We start from the raw sequence: 21712 nt of genomic DNA, 5'->3' as shown, positions 1-21712 counted from the left end.
CTGGATCTTTGTATAAGTCCTTGGGGATCTCCTATGGCACTGATGGAAGGCAGGTTCCTTTCTTGGTGCTCTGTGCCACCTCCTGGATGAACAGGAAGCGGGTTGGCTTTACAGGAACCAGTGGTGTTCAAGGATGTGGCAGTGGATTTCACCCCCAAGGAGTGGCAGCTGCTGGAGCCAGAACAGAAGGCCCTGTACAAGGATGTGATGCTGGAGAACTACAGGAACCTGGGCTCCCTGGGTGAGGACAGACTCCCTACAGCAGGCAGGCATCCACACAGCTTCCTGACCTGGCTCCTCAAAGTCTCCAAAGCTTTGAGAGATAATATGGAGTCCTACCCTAGGGCTGCTCACGAGCACGCTGGTGTTAATGATGGTGACTTACTTTGGAAGCTACTTCTGCTGGTCTCGAGGTAGCAGCTAGCCCTAAGAAGTGTAAGAATTTCCAATTCTGTAAAGATGCTGTTGAAGGTGTCCACATGGCCCTGTTCCCCCTAAAAGTATAACCTTCCCTCTGGTTGGATATGGCTTCAATGGCATGATCCCAACTAAACCAGTTGCAATAGGCAGATCACCCAGAAATGGGCTGATTAGCTGATTCCCCTCCGCAGGGGTGGGCTCTGCTCCTTCACAATGGTGGGAGGGAGGCGCTGGACAGAGAGAAGGCTGAGAAGCAGCTTTGGGGCCTTTGTATCACACTGTGGTGATTTGCCAGTCTACGTCTGGCACCGCAGGATGTCTCCAGCTGGAGAGAACTAACACTTCTTCCTGGGGTAGGGTATCTGTTCTACAAACCAAAGCTGATCACCAGGCTGGAGAAAGGAGACGAGCCCTACAACCAGGAGGGCCAGGGTCCCAGAGCCGCCCAACAAGAACACTCAGGAGTTGGCAGTGGTGAGTAGGGGCCCCTGCGTCTCCATGGAAGACCCTTCCCAACCCACCCATGGAGGCACTGCACACTCAGTGATGGGTATTTCCTGTAGTCTTGCTCTGCCACTCCCTCCAAATCCTCCCATGCCCCCTTCACCTTCTGACTGGCTGTGCTTGCTACTTTCATGCATCCCATGACCACCTTGTCTGCATGCATCTGTGTCTTTATGGTTAAAAGAAACTTACACAGTGCTCGGTGCAGCCTGGTTTAGGATCACCTCCAGTTCCTGCTTCTGTTGGCCTCCTATGACCACCGTGCATTTCCCAGTAGCACCGTGGGAAATCCTTAGCAAACCAGAGAACCAGAGAGAATTTTTCAAGATGGTACAGGGGGTTCTCAAGAGTGTCATTTTGTTCAACAGTACATTATAACATGGATGAGAGGGGAAAAAAGCCCAGAGGCATTACTGACACACAACTAGATGGCTTAGTTTCTTGATAATTGTTTCACTCTAAAGTCTGTTTCCAGGGCCAGGGAGAGAGCACAGATTAAGGCTCACTCCATGCCTGGCCGCATTGTGGTCTCCCAGAGAGGAGTGCGAGGGTGCTTATGGCAGCTTGCATCATGGTGACTGCGAAGTGGGAGTTACTCCGATGCCTGTGAAAAATGGAGCCCTTCTGTGCATTCTGGGATAGCTGAACAACGCGCAAAATAGCCGAATCCTTTATGGCACACAGAAATGCCATAATTGTACAGTGCGGTGAAGAAGCCAGTTGCAGAAGTACCCTAAGCTCATGTGTATGCACTGGGCAGCAGCAAGCCAAGCCCTGCAGCACTGTTTGAAGCTAAACTGTGGTTTCCCTCGGGAACAGATAACGAGAAGGTGCAGTGGTGCAGGGCCAGTCGATTCTGAGATGCTGTTTCTTGTTCATGATTGTTACAGCATTTGTTTTCAGAAAAATTGTTTGTTCTACTCATATACAGATAGCATCACATTGTTTACGTGAAAAGGGAACTTAACATGAATTTCTTCTTGATTAATGCAGCCCCACCAGCATGAAGTGCTGGGACTATGAGGAGTGATAGCTAATACATTGCTGTTTTTTAGTATTGAACATTCTGCATCACTTCCTCCTTGATAGCTATCAACTCTTGCTTTATTTCTGGCACACATCTTTAATGTATCTTTAAGCCATTACTCTGACACATTATGTTTCTTCAATTATTTTTCATCGATTCTTTTTAGTTGTTTAATTTTGGGCCATACCTATGATATTCAGGGCTTACTTCTGTCTCTGTACTCAGGGATTAATCCTGGAGGTTCTTGGGGACCTTATGGGGTGCTAGGGATCAAACCCAGGTTGGCCACATGCAGGCAAATGTCCTACCCACTATACTATGTCTCTGCCTCCTCCTTGATTCTTTTACTTTCTTTATTTGTATTTCATTTGATTTAGTTTTACACACACACACACACACACACACACACACACACATACACACACATCCGCCAGTATTGAGGTAGTTGGCATACATGTTTGTGTGAATTGGAGGTTGATGATGTGATGATTTATGTATGTATGTGTTGGAATTGATTGCCATAATAAGACTATCACCTCCCCTTCCCTCAAATAATTGCTTGCCCCTCGCTGGAACCATTTTGGGAGTTCTAATCATGATGTGTACTTAGGATTTTTTTACATTTGGGGGGTACCTTCTAAAACACATCAGCAAAAAACAGTTTTAAGGAAGATTTTTAAAAGATGTTTACATTCTAAATTTCTTTCAGACAAGAAGAGGTGTTCAGGGGTGGCAATTCCCAAGTCAGGCACTTCCAGAAACTCATCTCTGAAGAAGGGGAAGCAAACAACCCAGAGATGTGGTAGGACGAAAAAGGCTCCAGACAGTGAGGCCAGGCGGTCGCAGGGACGCCAGAAATCCTGCCCAAGGAAGGCCGGAGGCTCAGCCAAGAAGAGGGGCCCCAACAAGAAAAGTCAGGAGCTGGGGGCCAGACAAGGAGGCGTGAGTGGGCCAGCCACAGGCTCAGGCACGAACAGTGTCCTGGAAAAGGAAACTCAGGTGATCAGGGCCAGGCCAGGAGTCCAGAGTCATCTAATCACAAACTTAGGCAAAAAGATTATCCTTGAAAAGAAAATTCAGGAGCCTGGGGCCAGGCAAGGAGGTGTGAGTCATCCAACCACAAATGTAGGGAAAAAGATTCTCTCTGAAAAGAAAATTCAGGAGCCTGGAGGTACGAGTCATCTAGCCAAAAATCTAGGGAAAAAGATTCTCCCGGAAAAAAAAACTCAGGAGGGCAGGGCAGGGCGAGGAGGTGCGAGTGGACCTACCACAGACTCAGGCAAAAAGAATCTTCTTGAAAAGAAAATTCAGAGGCCTGGGCCTGAGGGAGGAGGTTCAAGTCTGCCAGCCACAGAGTCAGGCAAGAAGATTCTCCTCGAAAAGAAAATTCAGGCATCTGAATCGGGTCACCCAGACACAACTCAGGCACCACAGGATCCTGTAGGGGAGACAGCCGCAAAGCCTGGCACTTCGGAGAAAACACACAAACCCAAGATGACAAAGCGCCAGTGCCCCAAGGCCAGCAAGGGCAAGGCCCAGTTCACGTGCAAGGAGTGTGGGAAGAGCTTCAAGCAAACGCTGCACCTGGTGGAGCATGAGCGCATCCACACCGGGGAGAAGCCACACACGTGTGACCAGTGTGGCAAGTCGTTCCGCCACAGCTACTACTTCTCCACACACTACAGGATCCACACGGGGGAGCGGCCCTACAAGTGCAAGGAGTGTGGGAAGGCCTTCAACAGCAGCTCCACACTCCACAGCCATCACCGCACGCACACGGGCGAGAAGCCCTTCCGCTGCCCTGAGTGCGGAAAGACCTTCAAGCAGAGCACCAAGCTGACACGCCACCGGCGCGTGCACACAGGCGAGAAGCCCTATCAGTGCGACGAGTGCGACAAGTGCTTCAGCCGCAGCTCGTCCCTGAAGGAGCACAAGAGGATCCACACGGGGGAGAAGCCCTACGTGTGCAGCGAGTGCGGGAAGGCCTTCCGCTGCAACTCGCACCTGTTCGAGCACCTCCGGATCCACCAGGAGGAGAACTGCCATCGCTGCAAGAAGTGCGGCAAGCGCTGCCGGAGCGCCTTCCAGCTGCGCAAGCACAAGAAGCTGCACCAGCCCGTGGCCCGTGCTGAGTGTACTGAGTGTGGGAGAACCTTCACCAGGAAGTCCACGCTCATCAAGCACCAAAAGAGCCACCGGAAGGAGTATTCGTACCACTGCGAGGACTGCGGGAAGGCCTTCCTGTGCAAGTCCAGCGTCCAGCGGCACCAGCGCATGCATGCCGGAGAGATGCCCTACGTGTGCCCTGAGTGTGGGAAAGCCTTCACCGACGGCTCCACACTCACCAACCACCGCAAAATCCACTCCGTTAAGAGACGCTACGCGTGTATCATCTGTGGCAGCATCTTTAGGAGGTTCTGCGCCCTGAAACTCCACCGAAACACAGCCCACCCCACTGAGAAACAGTGAGCTTCGGGTGCTCACACCTGCACTGCCATGAGCCCAGGAGAGTCAAAGTGGGAATGTCTGTTTCCTTCATCTTCTGTCACATGTGTCTGCTGGACTGTCTACAACTGCCCACACTTACCACGTGGAGAAGTATCCCAGGAGACTTGTTTGCTTGACTCGGTACTGCTTCTGTTTTTAAAGGCATCAGCGATCCCTCCGCATAGATGCTTCCAGTCCACATATTAGCTGTGGAGCTCTGGGGAATTGAATCTGCAGCTAAGTTCAGTTTTAGTCTTTGTTTTTCAGTTTTGACAATACTTCCTGTATGTGACTATTTAAAAGAAAACAAATCCATAAAAAAAATCATTTCCCCAGCTATAACAGTCACTTCTCAGCACCTCATGGCTGCAATATTGGACAGCTCCAATACAGACATTTCCACCACTAAACAATGTTCTGTTTTAAAAGAAGAAAAAAAAAACAATCTTCTGTTTAGTACTGACTGACAGCTCTTAGGTTACCAGAATTATCACACCATGTCAGCCCCCAGAAAGTGCAGGTGTAAGGTGCCACTGTGAGAAGCCAAACGCAGCATATTCTAAATGGCTTCCAAAGTCTGCCTGGACACTGATGGGTGGTGATCTCAATCTTGTTCAGTGCCTGTCCATGTTCAGTGCCTCTCCTTTTCTGGGAATACAGTAAACTGTCAATGTCTGCTGATACCTAATATATCCTGATACCTGAGCATGTCACCTGTCAGGTAAGATGCTCAGCACTTCATATGAACTTACCAGTTCTCATGTGGAATAGGAGCTATCATTCCTATTTTGTAGGAATTCATCAGTTTTTTTTCATAATGATTGTTGTTCCAAAATTTTGCATGTAAAGTGAGACTGTTACTATTTTTATATTCCACTTGTAATCTCAAGATTCAGCCACTCATAAAGGGTAAATTAAAAAAATTTTTTTTTGCTTTTTGGGTCACACCCAGCAATGCTCAGTGATTACTCCTGGCTTTGCACTCAGGAATTACTCCTGGCAGTGCTTGGGGGACCATATGGGATGCCGGGGATCGAACCCGGGTCGGCCAAGTGCAAGGCAAACGCCCTACCCTCTGTGCTATCGCTCCGGCCACCATAAAGGGTAATTTTTTTTAATACAGCTGCTTACATGTCTTCCAAACTGCTCTCTGAGTCCAGAAGAAGCATGGCTACACCTTTGGTGCAGCAGACACAGGGCATTGAGGTGGAAAAACTACAGCTAAACCCAGCCTGTTTTTTAAAATAATATTTTTATTAGAATATGGCACCATCCATTTGTTTGATTGTGATTGTGCTTGCAGTAGCAAAGTTGAGTAGTTCCAGCAGAGACTGGGTGGTATACAGAGCCTTGACTGTCCACTGTGAGACCCTGGACACACCTGATGGTATACACGTGGGTCTATCCAAAGAAAATGAAGACATTAACACAAAAGTTACAGCCACCGCAACATTTATTGATAGTTCATTGGATAAAGAAGCCGTGCTACATATATACACAAAACGAATAGTATCCAGCTACAGAAAGGTGAAAGTTTGCCATTTACCACTAAATGAAAGATTTCAAAGAGATTATAGGAAGCAAAATAGAATTTTTTATCTTTCTCCAGAGGAAGACAAGTATGGGATGATCTCACCCATGCATGCAGTATAAAGATATAAAATTGATGAATGACAAAACCAAAAGCAAACCAAAAGTGGGCACTGCCAATAAAACTAAAGTTACCTGCGGGGAAGAGGGTGATGAGAGGGACAAAGGGTGGAGGGAGGGGAGAGAGGACAGTGGGCTTTGCTTGCTTTAGAAAAGTATTTACTTAGCCATGCTCAAAACCACTAAACTGAAGTAAAGAGGATGGGAGTGTGAGAATGGGTAGAAAAAGAAGAAAATAATTCTGGGACTTTTGTGATGATGCGCAGTATAAAATATATTTTGTATTGCAGTTCAGCATATATACTACATGTATATGTTTATATACACAGACATATATGCATACTTGAAAGGCACCATGTACCCTGGTTACTTGCACATGCTGATTCTCTTAGCCTTCAGAAGTACTGGCCGTGACAACCCCTCCCTGTGATATCACTAAGCCATTGGGGGGTGTGCCCCCTCTTTGCCAGATCTTTGTTCTGTGCCTAGGGACCTGGGTAACGTGGTAGTGACACATTGGCTCCCTCTTGAGCTGGAGATAGTATCACTTGCCCTGGAAGCAGCTTGGAGACAGATACAGACCATCTCCCTGTGTCCTTCCTGAGCTCCAGAATGGTTCCTTCCCCTCAGCCTCCTCTCTAGCCCTGTGAACGCTGAGGAAGCACAGATGAAAGGCAAGCATGCAAAATGCAAGGAAAAGGACCACCCAGGACTCTGTGTTCTTGGGGAGACATCTTTGTCTGCATCCTCAAATTTCTATGTTCTGAATATTTGTGTCTTCTCATCTCCTATGTTCAAATACTAAATAGTCCAGAAAGTAACTCTCAGCACTCACCTTGAATGTGTGAGGTCTTGGGTTGATTCCCTGGCATCACAAAATAAATGAGTAATAAATTCTACTACAAATTATACATATATATGACCAAAGTATAGTATCATTCATTAATTTTTTAGTGAACAATGTGCTTAGAGTACTAATATTCGCATATTTATTTTTTTAGATAATATGTTTTTAACTCAAATTCGCTTTATACAGACCATATACATGTAAACGACCATCATTTAAAAAAAAGGAAGAAAGCACTAACTTTTATGTTAGTTTTTACAGTAAGTTAGTTTTACAATAAGTAAAACAGAAATGATAGATATTGGTGCCAGCTAGCTTCAACTGATGTCTGCTCTCTCCTTACTAGAATGAATGATCAAGGAGCCACAGAATCATGCTAGACACCAAACTCACTGTATCTGATGTAATGAAAAGATCTGGAAGAAGATAGTAGAAGGGTTGTCTTTTCCCCAACTGAAGAATCAATCATTTCATGCAGTCCAATGATTTTCTATAAATTCCACCCAGTCCATACTTGGGAAGACAATGCCTGGGTAATACAAATGATCTCTGCTGACCCCAAACTTACAGTCAAGGGCTCACAAGGAGGCAGTAATATCACCAGGTCACTCTGAGTTCTGCAAAGATAAAACTGGTTTATTCCCTCTTTTCTGAGTCAACAGTGAGGTAACTGAGAAGAGTTATGATATGAAGACCACCCTATTGTGCCTTAAAGCAATGCGGTCCCACCTTAGGAATTATCTTAGGAGAAGGGCTGGGAGGAGTGGGAAGGTGTGACAGACCCTTGTTTGGGACACATTTGTGTTTGGAGATGGAGAGGTGAGGGGAAAGAAGGCCTGAGATACCAAATTCTTTTTGGTTGCCAATAACAGAAACCCAACTCACATGAGTTTAAATTAAAGACATGTACTGGCTACATGTACTGGATACCTGTCCTGGGAAGTTTTCTTGCTTGAAATTGTCTGTGCAGTCAAATGCTCTTCTTCTGAGCGTTCCTTCCATAATGTCAGCTTTGATTTTAGAGACTGGAGCAGAGAATTGGAGGCAGACCCAGCTGTGTTGTATTCTCTCATCTCAGTGCCTTTGCCTTATCGTTCACAGAACACAGAGGATTCTTCATAACGGGTACACCTATCAGCAGCCCCAGTATTAAGGCCTTGGGATGAGCTTCCCTACAGATTCTGAATCATTCCTAAGGAAGCATCCCAAATGAGCAGTTATAATCTGGTGGAGGAGTTGGGAGATCTTACTTTCTTTTCCTCCTTTGGGCCATTAGAGTGAGGATTGTCATAGTTGGACATTGTTGAAGAGAACATTAACCAGGGAGAATGGACATGAGGGGAGGTAGAAGCATGAGTTCTGAAGAAGGCTGATGTACTACAGGAGAAGTATCGGGGATGGGAGTAGGTTGGCACTTGCAGGATGGAGAGAAGTGCAAGACTTCAAGATAAGTATGGGAATATGGAGCCAGTATTGTTAAGAATCAAATTAACAATATTAAAACTATGGAACCAGTATAGTTAAGAATCAAATGGAGAGGATCAAGGAGAGGCAGTTATGTTGAATGACTCTGGGGTCCAAGCAGAATAGACTGGGATGGGGCAGATTGGACAATAGGAATTGAGAGTTCATTTGCTTCTGGAGTTGAGTTGGACTAAAGAACAAAAGTTGAACTAAATGCTGGCAAAAACTGAGAGTTCATTAAAGTTACATGTGGTTAATTGAACTTTTGTGTCTTGCCTGGTTTTTATTTTTTTGGATGGAGGAGGGCATTGGGTTATACTCAGTGGTACTTAGGTATTAGATCTGGTGGTGGTGAGCAGACCCTATTTGGTACCAGGGATCAAACCAGGTAAGAGCAAGGGGCGAATGGTCTGTGTATGCAAAGGGTGACATGTTCTAGGTTGTATCTGTGGGAGTTTGTGAGAGTGAATTGAAAGTGTATGAGTGTGTAGGAAAGTGTATAAGTGTAAGTGTGTGAGAATAAGAATGTGAATGAGTGTACTAATGGAAGTATGTGAATAAGAGTGTGTGTATGTGAATGTGTGTGACTGTCCTGGTAGGCAAGCCCACTGATAGTGTGGCACTGGTGGCCTGTGTGATGCATAGACACACCTGTCTTTGGACACAAGTTATATGAATCTGCCACAGCCCCATCCCCCAGGCATGCCCACTGATGGTGGGGCACGTGAGGGCTCACATGATGTATGGGCACCTGTGCCTCATATCCCATATCCCATTCTGAATCCCCACTAAGAAGCAAGTGCATGTGCGCTATCGGGAGAATGAGAAGGAGCCTCTTCTGGCAAGGCTGGGGCTTGTCTGGGAGAGCTAAGAAGTAACAAGTGTGTGTGAAACCCTGTGTGGCGTTCTGAGTGGCATCAGTCTTTGGCGCCTGTGGGGCAAGCAAAGGGAGCTCTAAAGGTGGTAAGGGAGAGTGAGACAGTTATGGGGCGGGCACATTTAAGGGCACAGCAATGCTCATTGCTTTGCCCCTCCCTAGAGTTCCTCCAGTGCCCCCACCTTTCACTATTACCCCACACAAGCCCTCCCTTTCTCTGCCACTAGGCCAAACCCTTGGCAAACATGCAGCACACTAGGGCCCACATGTCCAATAGGCACCGCTGCCCGAGGGCACAAGTCACGTGAGTATGCCATAGCTCCACCCACAGGCACACACACTGACCTTGCAGCATGAGGGCCCACTGAGGCATAGGCACACCTGCCTCGAGGCACAAGACACATGACTGCCAGGAGCCCCAGCCCCATGTATTTCCCTGGCCTGAACCCAGAGCCAGGAGAAGGTTTTGGTAGGGGCCAGGTGTCTGGGCCGTGAGGAAGAACCAGTGAAGCCTTGGTGATGTGGGGTGTGGCTCCATGCTGGATTCCATCACAGCTGTCAACTTTTAAGTGTCCACAAATCAGAACTCAGCTGCCAGCAGAGACAAAGAGATAGGACAGATTTTTCAAGGTGTTATTACATACCAAAACACATACAAGGGAATCAGCACTGAGGGATTCAGCGCAGAGGGCTCACAAAGCCTAAGAGACTTGGGACCTCAAGCATCTGTGTAGCAGGCATTATATACTCTTTTTTAGGTTACAAAACAGCACATCCCGTCCTTTCACATGGCAGTTACATTCCCATTTAGAGCAAAGCAGATGTACATAAGCAAAATGGAACGGTTAAAACATCCTGACTTAGCCAAACATCTGTAGTCATGAGTCAGTGGCCTTGAGTCTGGCCTTGGGTCTGGCCTGTTTCTTCTACTCTCTGTGTGTCTGTGGGTGGCCAGGAGGGACTATTTCAAGATGGAGTTACTTTTGTCTCTCATCAACATCATCATCTCATTATCTTTGCTGATTTATCGCTAGTGTGATGTGCCTTTCAGGGCCATAGCACAGGATAAGGGTGCCCAGCAAAATTGGGGGGCAGGCGCTGTTGCAGGTGAGTGGGGCTGTGTGTGTGTGTATATATATATATATATATATATATATATATATATGTGCGCGCGCGCATGCGCGCGTAATTGTGTAAATGGATCTGTGCGTGTGTGTAGATGCATAAAGGGGAACCGTGTGTAGGTGTGTGTGTGTGTGTGTGTGTGTGTGTGTGTGTGTGTGTGACTGAGAGAGAGAGACAGAGAGACAGAGAGACAGAGAGAGAAAGAGGAGAGTCTGCCATGGGGGTGTTTCGGGAACCCTAACTCAAAGTAGCCCTCTCCTGCCCCCTAGTGGAGAAAGGATGGGGTGCAGCAGCAGTGCCAGAGTGGGCAGAGGGGAGTGTCTGAAATCCCAAGACACCTCTGGGGAAGCAGCAGGCCCCTTAGGAGGGGTCTGAAGCTCTTTCATGGATGAAAAGGTGCTTGAAAAGCCACTTTTGAGCTTTCAGTGAATCTTCAGCCTGGACCATCCTGGGGACCCAAAGGGGCAGTCCCACTGCTCCTAGTTTGTGCCTCTGCAGCCGGGTGTGCACATACACTGTGGGGGTGTGGACACTGTGCCCATGTTTGTGGTGAGAGTCCAGGAGGCCTGGGAGTTCTTAGGTCAGTGTGAGGTTTTGGTTGCATGTGCTGTGCTGGGGTTCTGAGCACACTGAATGTTTTTGGCTGGGGTTGGGGGGTGCTTGCTGGGTTGGGGGATTCCCTGCTGAGTGGCACTGGAGGAATCCTGCCCCCTAAAGGAGAGAGATTGGGGAGGAAAGAGAAACTGGGCACCTGACATGAAGGGAGGTGGGGGAATCTCTCCAGGATTCCCTGAGAACTCCATGGGAGAGTTCTTGGGGTGTGCTAGGGGGGACAAAGGATATTGAGGAAGTTCCAACAGTTGAAGAGACCATGAGGGGCCAGGGAGCAGGCAGGCATGGGAAAATGAATGTTGTAGAAACTCTGCAGGTAGAAGTGAAGGAGCAGTTTGTATGTCAGCAGATGGGTTTTTGGGGTCCTCAGAGGATGCGTATTAAAATTCTCTGGTGAGAGCAGCACTAGGAACAGTGACTATGAGTAAATGGATGGTAGTGCCAGTGGGAGGGGACTGGGAGGAAGCTGGGGTTCATCTGCTGGGGGCAACCTCCAGTAGTTGAGGTTGGAGGTGGCCCTCGGTGTCTCAGTCAGAGAGCACTTGTGTCCAGGTATTGTTCCAGCAGTGTGAGCTGTGTGGGGAGGGATTTCATATCGGGGGACCTGCCAGTCTCAGCCAGTGCATGTCTTGGAATTTCCCTGAATGGGTGTGTTCAAATGTTCATGTCTTTGTGCCCCAGTACCCTTGTTTATCCTAAAATGTGTTTTTCCATAGTGAAGTGTGGGGGTGGGGTGGGGGCAAGGGGGGGTGCTGCATGCTTGGGTGTTGCTAAGTGTGTGGGTATGTTCCTGAATATTGTGTATTTGTGATTCGGTTTGTGGCTCTGCTCTCAGTGTTTTTAAGGCCTGCAAGGAGGAAGGGACTCTGAGCTTCTGACGGTGACCTCTGAACTGGTCACTCTAGCCCAGGGCTTGCTGAATGGTTAATTCCCATGAACAGCAAATCTTACCCACTCTTCCAACTCATGGGATGTGATTGACAAAAATTTCAAGTGTTCAGTGTGATTTTGTGAAAGTATATGTTGCAACATGATAACCACCTTTAGGTCTGTTAACATTTTCTTCACCTACACAATTATTATTGTTCAACAAGTATTTGTGATGAGAATACTGAACACTGGGAGGGACTCACTTAACATTGCCATGTGGTTGGTGACGCTGCCGTCCCAGCAACCCCACTATCCATGCCTATATCGAGGCCCTTGTCTCTTTGCACAAAGCTCTGTGAACTGCGAATGCACATGGTCATATACTCTATCTCTTATAAATCCACACACAGAACTGCTCAAAACCTGCACGGACTGGACAGAGACAATACAAGGGTTAAGGTTCTTGTCTTTTTTTTTCTTTTTGGGTCACACCCGGTGATGCACAGAGGATACTCCTGGCTCTGGACTCAGGAATTACTCCTGACAGTGCTTGGGGGACCACATGGGATGCTGGGGATCCCCGGTTTGCCGAGCTCAAGGCAAACGCCCTACCCACTGTGCTATCGCTCCAGCCCCAAGGTTCTTGTCTTGTACTTCGACAACCTCAGTTCCATCTTTGGTAGCACATAGAGTGCTCCAAACTCCCTCCTCATAAATTACCCTGGAACACAAAGTCAGGAGTCAGCTCTGAGCACTGCTGAGTGTGGCCCAACCCCCCACTCTCCACAAAAGCCTACACATACTCATGGCAAGTGCGAGACTGGAGTTCCATTCCCAACGCTACCCACCTTTCAAAACTCCTAAAACTAGCAGCTGTAGTCCCACCCACCACACAGAAATCAACCACACTCACAGACACCACAAATACACAAATACACATACACCCGACATCACACACATCATCACACCCCACACTTTCTCACATATGCGTTCACACTCACACACCTCACACCCCGACTCTCATACATTCACACACTGTCACACTCCCACAAACCCCACACACCCACTCTCACACATTCACACAACCCACCCCCGCCCCCCATCACAGGCGAACAGTTAGTGCCTGCCACATTGTTGAGTGAATTAAAAGAGCTTCCAGTGGGGTGACTGAGACGGCTGCAGAGGCCGTATATTACCGCCCTGTGTCCACCCTTAAGCACACGTGCTGTCCACGTGTCCGTGCATGTGTCTGTCCACTTGTCCCTTGAATTTCTGTTGGCGCAGGCACAGACCACCCCGTCCCCACTGCGCATGCGCCTCACCTCACAGCCCACAGCCAAGAATGCTCAGTCAGCTGCGGACTTTGAGCAGTGAGGAAGATGTTGGTGAATGTCCAGCGGCCGGAGTGGCGGCACTGAGAGTGCGATGGCCCTCATACGCCATGGGGGTCCCAGAAACAAACTGAGGGGATGCGCGGATGCTCTCCTGAAGGGAGGTGTAGGCGGTTTGGTTTATGTCCCCACATCCCCTGCCCGCGCTGTCTCCCCACTCTGACGGCCGCTCTATTCCCTCAGAGTGGCATTGATGAGCCACCGTCTGCCCCAGGCTGGCCTGCAGCGCCCTGTCCCGAGCCAGGGAATTCCCACCGACGAGGCCCGCCCTTTCATGGGAGCTCTCGACTGGCCTCTTGTTCCAGAGTCAGTCACCTCACTCCCTCACCCACCCTTAACCGCCCCCCCCCACTGCCGCAGAAAGGTCATGCCCCCACCTGACCCCCCGATGGTCACCTGTTCTCTCGGCTAGAGGATAGTTACCCAGGCGACCCTCTGTCTCTCCTGGCGGAACTACCTACCACCTTCCTCCCTGGGTGGGTGCGCTGCCCTCTAATTTCCTGGCCTTGAAGCCCCTGTCCCCCATCCCTGGACAGTGGCCTGACAGAAACCATCCACCTCCGTCCGATTCTATACCACCTGCCCCAACCTACTTCTCCCTTACTCCACTTACTTCCACTTCTCCCGTGTCTCTTGGGATTCCACATCTCTCCTGCCCCTCTCCCTCATGTCCTTAGCCCAACCCTTTGTGCTTATCCTTAGTCACTGTCAATCCCCATGTTATGCCCCCTCTGCCTTGACCCTGGACTCCTTACTCAGCCCTGCCCCTCTCAGGAGTCCTTCCTTTCTCCTATCCTGGTCTTTTTTGTTTTGTTTTCTTGCCTTTTGGGTCACACTCAATGATGCACAATGGTTTTCTCTGGCTTTGCACTCAGGAAACACTCCTGGTGGTGCTGGGGGACCATATGGGATTCTGAGAATTGCACCAGGTGGGCTACATGTAAGGCAAATGCCCTACTCACTGTATTATTGCTCTAGCTCTGTCCTGCCCTTTAAAAAAATTTATTTATTTTTAATTAGTGAATCACCGTGAGGGTACAGTTACAGATTTATACATTTTTGTGCTCATGTTTCCCTCATACAGAGTTCGAGAACCCATCCCTTCACCAGTGCCCATTCTTCACCACCAGTAAAACTAGCATCCCTCCCACCCTCCCCAATCCCATCTCCCCCCACCCCTCCCTGCCACTGTGGCAGGGTATTCTCTTCTGTTCTCTCTCTCTAATTAGGTGTTGTGGTTTGCAATAAGGGTGTTGAATGGCCACTGTGTTCAGTCTCTAGTCCACATTCAGCCCGCATCACCCTTCCCCAGCATGGCTTCCGACCGCATTATACTTGGTGATCCCTTTTCTGAGTTGCCCTCTCCCCAGAATGTGAGGCCAGCCTCCAAACCATGGAGTCAACCTCCTGGTACTTATTTCTACTATTCTTTGGTGTTAGTCTCCTACTCTGTTGTTCTATATTCCACAGATGAGTGCAATCTTTCTATGTCTGTCTTTCTCTTTCTGACTCATTTCACTTAGCATGATACTTTCCATGCCGATCCACTTATATGCAAAATTCATGACCTCCTTTTTTTCTAACAGCTGCATAGTATTCCATTGTATAGATGTACCAAAGTTTCTTCAGCCTTGTTTTTTTTTCTTTTACTCTTTTACCTTGTGCCTTCTCACCCTTGCCTCAGCCCTCCTCTTGTCCTTGAACTTGCCCCACCTCTCTTTTTCTGCTTCTCTTCCTGCCCCCACTCCCCCTACCCACCCACTTTGTTTCCCACCTCTCTTTCCCTGGTCGTGCCTGTATTTCCCAGCTGAGCCCTCTAAAACGTGTGCTGGCCCACTGACTAGTATATCAGCAAGCCCAGCTCAGCATACCTTCTTTTGCAAGAAGAGAACAGCTATACTGCAGTCTAAAGGTAGTAAAGGTAGAAGCAATATTTAATTACTTTGCTATCCCTATGTTTCAGAGAAAATTTATAACAGGTAGAAGGAGGAGTTTGAAATGTCTATCTTCTTTATTTTCTAAAAATGAGGAGGTCAATTTTGGTACTAACAGGAGGAGAACTTGAGAAAAGGAGTGTTAAATCTCAGGATATCTAGGATGATGTTGGGGGATGATGAGGATGAATTATTCTCTGTGCATTTTTTAATTTTTTAATTTTTTCTTTTTGTTTGCTTTTGAGTCACACGGTGATGCTTAGGGGTTACTACTGGCTATGCACTCAGGAATTACTCCTGATGGTGCTCAGGGGACCATATGGATGTGGGAGGTCAAACCGGGTTTGCTCGTGCAAGGCAAATGCCTTACCTACTGTACTATATCACTATGGAGCCCTGTGCATCTCTTTTTAAAATATAATTGTAACAGGTCTTAGATGCCTCTCACTGGCTTGAAGTTAAAGGGGAGCAGGAAGAAAAGGCTGTGTTTGTGTTTGTGTGGGAGAGAGGGTTTCTATTTGTCCCTTTTTTCCAAAACAAAGTTGTAGTGTAAACCTTAAATATATAAAATGTAAACCATTTTTTGTGCAATAATGTTTTCAAATAAGAAATTGGGGATTGTAAGTGTTGTGATTCAGTGAGCGGTGGAGGGAGTTAAAAGAGAAGCTAAGACATGTACTTAAAATGAGACCCACAAGTTCCTGAAAAATGTGATTGGTAATAGCTTTCTTGAGTAGGAAAAAGCTTTCAGAGAAGCAGGTCTTGGATTATCCAGAAAGTGCTTTAAGGTATCCTGGTGGTCAGTGGAGAGGGTTAGAGGAGGAAGCAGAGAGAGAAGCCAGAAGTGCTAAGGCAATAAAGAGGGAGCAAAGCAAGGCAGAGCAGCGGGCAGCACATCAGAGAAGAAATGGAACAGGATAAGGAGAAATAAAGCGATGGTGGAACCATGGCCCTTACAGATGAGGCAACCTCATAGTCAAAAGGGACAGAGCTACCTGGGTAGTGCTTGGGTTAGATAGAAAGTAGCAGTCTTTCATACTGCGTTGTAGAAACTTTTTTTGTAAAAGTAGTAAATTTACTACTGACATGTAGAATTCAACTATACTCCCAAAATGAAGCTTTACGATACTTACAAGTTTTCTTTTTTTTTTGTACTCTGATCTTCATCATTTTTTTTATATTCTTATTTTTTTATTAGTTTATTTTTAATTAGAGAGTCATCGTGAGGGTACAGTTACTGATCCATACATCTTTGTGCTCATGTTTCCCCCATACAAAGTTCGATAACCCATCCCTTCACCAGTGCCCATTCTCCACCACCAGTAAACCCAACATCCCTCCCCCTCCCCCCACCCCCCCTGCCACTATGGCAGGGAATTCCCCTTTGTTCTCTCTCTCTGATTAGGTGTTGTGGCTTGCAATAAAGGTGTTGAGTGGCCATTGTGTTCAGTCTCTAGTCTGTATTCGGCCTGCATCACCCTTCCCCCACATGACCTCCAACCACATCAAAATAACTTTTTAAGGTTGTGCCGGTGCTGGCGCTCTGAGGTTACACAGGGCTGGCTCTCTGAGGTTGCGCAGGGCTGGCTCTCTGAGGTTACTCAGGTGCTGGCTCTCGGAGGTTGCACAGGTGCTGGCTCTCGGAGGTTGCACAGGGTTGGCTCTCTGAGGTTACACAGGTGCTGGCTCTCGGAGGTTACACAGGGCTGGCTCTCTGAGGTTACACAGTGTTGGCTCTCTGAGGTTACACCGGTGCTGGCTCTCTGAGGTTACACAGGGCTGGCTCTCTGAGGTTACTCAGGTGCTGGCTCTCTGAGGTTACACAGTGCTGGCTCTCTGAGGTTACACAGGGTTGGCTCTCTGAGGTTACTCAGGTGCTGGCTCTCGGAGGTTGCACAGGGTTGGATCTCTGAGGTTACACAGGTGCTGGCTCTCGGAGGTTACACAGGGCTGGCTCTCTGAGGTTACACAGTGCTGGCTCTCTGAGGTTACTCAGGTGCTGGCTCTCTGAGGTTACACCGGTGCTGGCTCTCTGAGGTTACACAGGGCTGGCTTTCTGAGGTTACACAGGGCTGGCTCTCTGAGGTTACACAGGGCTGGCTCTCGGAGGTTGCACAGGTGCTGGCTCTCTGAGGTTACTCAGGTGCTGGCTCTCTGAGGTTACACAGGGCTGGCTCTCTGAGGTTACACAGGGCTGGCTCTCGGAGGTTGCACAGGTGCTGGCTCTCTGAGGTTACTCAGGTGCTGGCTCTCTGAGGTTACACAGGGCTGGCTCTCTGAGGTTACACAGGGCTGGCTCTCGGAGGTTGCACAGGTGCTGGCTCTCTGAGGTTACTCAGGTGCTGGCTCTCTGAGGTTACACAGGGCTGGCTCTCTGAGGTTACACAGGGCTGGCTCTCGGAGGTTGCACAGGTGCTGGCTCTCTGAGGTTACTCAGGTGCTGGATCTCTGAGGTTACACAGGGCTGGCTCTCTGAGAGAAAAGGTTGCGCGGCCGCTGGCGCGGCCGCGCAGCTCGGATCTGTCCCAGTCCCGAATCCTGGAGCCGTGTTAGTTGCTGCTCAGTGGCGCCGGGGTTCCATCCGGAGAAGGTGTGCAGGCGGCACCTCCTCCCTCCGGCCCCCTGGTGTTGCTGGCCCCAATTCGGGTCCGGAGCATTGTCCGGGCCGCGTTGCTCACCAGAATGCCTGCCGCTTCTCTGTGGATTGTGGCCACGATACTTACAAGTTTTAATCTCACTTAGTTACTTAATTCTTTGGGACTTACAGTTGTGGTGATGTGTAAGCAGTACTTTCTCTTTGGCTTCATTTCATATTACCTTGTAACTCCATTGTTTAAAAAATTGAATAACCGTGAAATAGACCATCACAAAGCTATTCATGATTGGGTTTCAGTCATACAATGTTCCAACACCCATCCCTCCACCAGTGTACATTTCCCATCACTGGTGTCCCCAGTTTTCCTTCCAATCCCCTACCCTGTCTGCCTCTGTGGCAGGCACCTTTTTTTCTTGCTCTCTCACTTCTTCCTTGCATTACATTTTGCAACTGGTTGGTGGCATTGGACTGTGAATGTGACTGCCAGGACATCTAGAGGTGCAGGGAGGTGGGGGTAGGTAGTCCATCCCAACTCTAAGAGATCCTGGAGATTTTAGTCACAAAACCTGTACATCTGAATTCTCAGCAGATTAATATCTTGGTGAGGTCTGTCCCGAGACAGTGGAGTGTGGCCAGGGGCATGGCAGTGATTTGGGATTGTGGGAAAAGGCAGCTGCTGGAGGCTCTGCTTGGGCAGACACCAGGTTTACCTGCCCCTCTCCACTGTACTCCATTTTTACAGCCTTTCAGTGCTCCAAGTTGAATTGTAGCTTCTGATCTCTTCCTAGATTTATGTATGGAACTCAGGAGCATGGTCGATAAATGAGCTTGTATGGCTGAGCTGGAGGTGGTTTGTGGGTGTAACTCCCACATACTTAACTTTTGGCAGTTTAATTTCTTGGAAAACTTGGCTCTGAGTTGTTGGAGTCTGGATAGAGGCATAGCAGTGATTTTGGGGGTGTCAGTAAGCCTCAGGGCATCATCAGGTTGCTGATGCAGTCCCCCTGTGGATTCAGGTTGACCTGCCTACAATACCGGGACCCCTGGGCCCAGCATGACAGCAGCAGTGGACACAGCAGGGACCAGAACTGGGTCCAAGGCTGCTATAGTTCGTGGCTTGGGCAATCTGGGTGGCCTGCAGCCACCAGCCCAGCAGAAAGTGACCAGGGGGCACTCGTCTCCATAGTATGCTTTGCTGGGTGGCATGAGCTGGTCCTGGAAGGAAATGGCAAATCACTGCGCCCCAATGTGGGGACCCGGAGCTCATCCTCAACTCTGGGACCTAAACACTCGCCCTCAGCAGTGGTGCTGAGTCACACCTGAAGATCAGACCCCTTAAAATTCTACCACCGCACATAGTGCCGAGAACCGTGGGACTGCCCAGACTGGCGGTTGAGCCGCCATTCTCATCTGTCCCACTCTGGTTGGTGCTCCGTTTGTTTAATGGCACTCTCCCTGGGCCAGAATAACCAAGGGGCACCCATGTTCACTCTCGCTGAAATTTTGTGGCCCCACTGGCTATTCAGAGCGCTGAGTTGGTGTGTGTCCCCTCTCCCCCCACCGTGCTTGCTCTACGCCACCGCCATCTTGAATCATCTTCCACTGGGTCTTGTAACTCCATTGTTTTGGTCCTTATTTCCATACAATTGCCGTCTTCACCCAGTAATAGGAAATATAAATTGGAACTGTATGAGATGTGATAAGTAGAATACAGGCAGCTTGCAGTTTAGGAGATGTGGGACTGGGTCTGCTGAGATGATACTGTGGGGTAAATCTAGCTCATTTACTTTTTGAAATGAAATTCTTCTGTGAATCATCAAATTGGCTCATTCTAGTGTGGTTTGGAGTTTAAGCTTTTATTCCTTTGAATACCACTTCTGAAATATTTCTAGGCTATGCCTATGGATTTGCCAAACCTGGAACTGAGATGCACCGTATCTATAGTTGTGTGTATTTAGGACTTTGAATGAAGTAAGTCAACTTTCCTTGCATAAGATCACCTTCAGCACCCTGTCCAATCCTACCTGTGCAAGCCATTTATTTATTTATTTATTTTTTTTTATAAATTATTTATTTTTAATTAGAGAATCACCGTGAGGGTACAGTTACAGATTTATACACTTTTGTGCTTATACTTCCCTCATACAAAGTTCGGGAACCCATCCCTTTACCAGTGCCCATTCTCCACCACCCGTAAACCCGGCGTCCCTCCCACCCTCCCCACTCCCATCTCCCCCCCACCCCACCCTGCCACTGTGGCAGGGCATTCCCTTCTGTTCTCTCTCTCTAATTAGCTGTTGTGGTTTGCAATAAAGGTGTTGAGTGGCCGCTGTGCTCAGTCTCTAGCCCTCATTCAGCCCGCAACTCCCTTCCCCCACATGGCCTTCAACTACAATGTAGTTGGTGATCGCTTCTCTGAGTTGCCCTTTCCCCGGAACGTGAGGCCAGCCGCGAAGCCATGGGGTCAACCTCCTGGTACTTATTTCTACGGTTCTTGGGTATTAGTCTCCCACTCTGATATTCTATATACCATAGATGAGTGCAGTCTTTCTATGTCTGTCTCTCTCTTTCTGACTCATTTCACTCAGCATGAAACTTTTCATGCCCATCCACTTAACTACAAAATTCTTGACTTCCTTTTTTCTAACAGCTGTGCAAGCCATTTATTAGGATCTCTATATAATTCCTACAGATCCCAAGATTTCTCTTTCCTTCATTTGATATCATTGTTTATCATCTTCCATTACAGTTTGTTCTGGAGCAGGATTCCTTTCAGAGTGTCTCCATCCTGCAAGACACCAAGCTATAAAGATGCCGCACATAGGACCCGGGTGGCCATGCCTCTGCACAGCCGCGCGAATGCCAAACGAGCAGGAACCAGAGGCAGCTATAAGACTTGGGTTTCCGGCGAGTGCTTGCAACCATGTATGCGGACTGTGAACTAAGCTTTTGCCCCACGAAGGCTAACGGAGGAAATATCCTTCTCTCTTGGTCTCTCCTCCCTCCCAGGGAGAAGGGGTGGTGTCCGACATTTTATGGGTCCTTTGAGCAGGTATGAACTTTGTGGCGCGAAAAAAAATGTGTGCTTTGAACTTGAAACCAGGACACCTGGGCAGGCTCGGGCCGGGGTCGGAGCTTGGGCTCCGGCCGAGATTCGACCTGGGTGGCCATGCCTCTGCACAGCCTCGTGAATGCCGAACGAGCAGGAACCAGAGGCAGCTATAAGACTTGGGTTTCCAGAGACTGCTTGCAACCATGTATCCAGACTGTGAACTAAGCTTTTGCTCCATGCTGCTCCAGGAAGGGAAATGATTCAATTTCCAACTTTAATCTCCCTGGATTTAATTACTAAAATACAGAAATTGTATTTTAGTATTTTAGATACTAAAATTATCTCTTCATTCTCTTCAGTGGAAAACTCAATATCAAATATTTCCTTGTCAATAGGGCTGTATTCTTGGGGGATAAATTCCAACAAAAATAGTGAGTCTGTGTTGAAACTCCAACAACAATAGTGAGTTTTGTGTTGAAATATGGAATGTAATCAAGGTAAAGAGAAGAGTGAAATTTATTAGTTACCCAGGCGGGGGTGGGGGGTGGGGGTGGGAGGCATACTGGGGTTTTTGGTGGTGGAATATGGGCACTGGTGAAGGGACAGGTGTTTGAACATTGTATAACTGAGACATAAGCCTGAGAACTTTGTAACTTTTCACATGGTGATTCAATAAAATAAATAAAAGAAAAAGATGCTGCACATAGCAGAAGTTTTGACTATCTTAAGGAAGCCCCAGTTCTTTTGTGCACGAGATGAAGAAGAGAATCCAGAAGCCACTTCCATAAGAAGCCCAGAGGTTCTGAAAGTTTCTCGCCAGAACTTTTCTAAGCATTTTCAGTCCCTATCAGTGACA

The 21712-nt window shown here is 48.0% G+C and overlaps 1 protein-coding gene across 10 annotated transcripts in view; it reads left to right on the top strand.

Annotated features, from left to right (window-relative positions):
• LOC101549225 (zinc finger protein 141-like) overlaps positions 1–21366 on the top strand; it is a 29931-nt gene extending 8565 nt beyond the window's left edge. For 9 of the 10 annotated variants that reach the window (XM_055145340.1, XM_055145336.1, XM_055145335.1 and 6 more), the window contains 3 exons: positions 115–241; positions 778–894; positions 2661–8655. In XM_055145340.1, coding sequence (XP_055001315.1) covers positions 208–241; positions 778–894; positions 2661–4420 — 1911 coding nt within the window. In that variant the 5' untranslated portion in view covers positions 115–207 and the 3' untranslated portion in view covers positions 4421–8655. Of the gene's footprint in view, positions 1–114; positions 242–777; positions 895–2660; positions 8656–20553 lie in introns of those variants that run through there. The other variant, XR_008631224.1, reaches the window with a different exon arrangement.
• Positions 21367–21712: the final 346 nt, after the last annotated feature.

Source organism: Sorex araneus, chromosome 8 (assembly GCF_027595985.1).
Source record: "Sorex araneus isolate mSorAra2 chromosome 8, mSorAra2.pri, whole genome shotgun sequence".
NCBI lineage: Eukaryota > Metazoa > Chordata > Mammalia > Eulipotyphla > Soricidae > Sorex > Sorex araneus.
The sequence above is the reverse complement of the archived record's forward strand: the minus strand, read 5'-3'. Positions and strand labels throughout refer to the sequence as shown.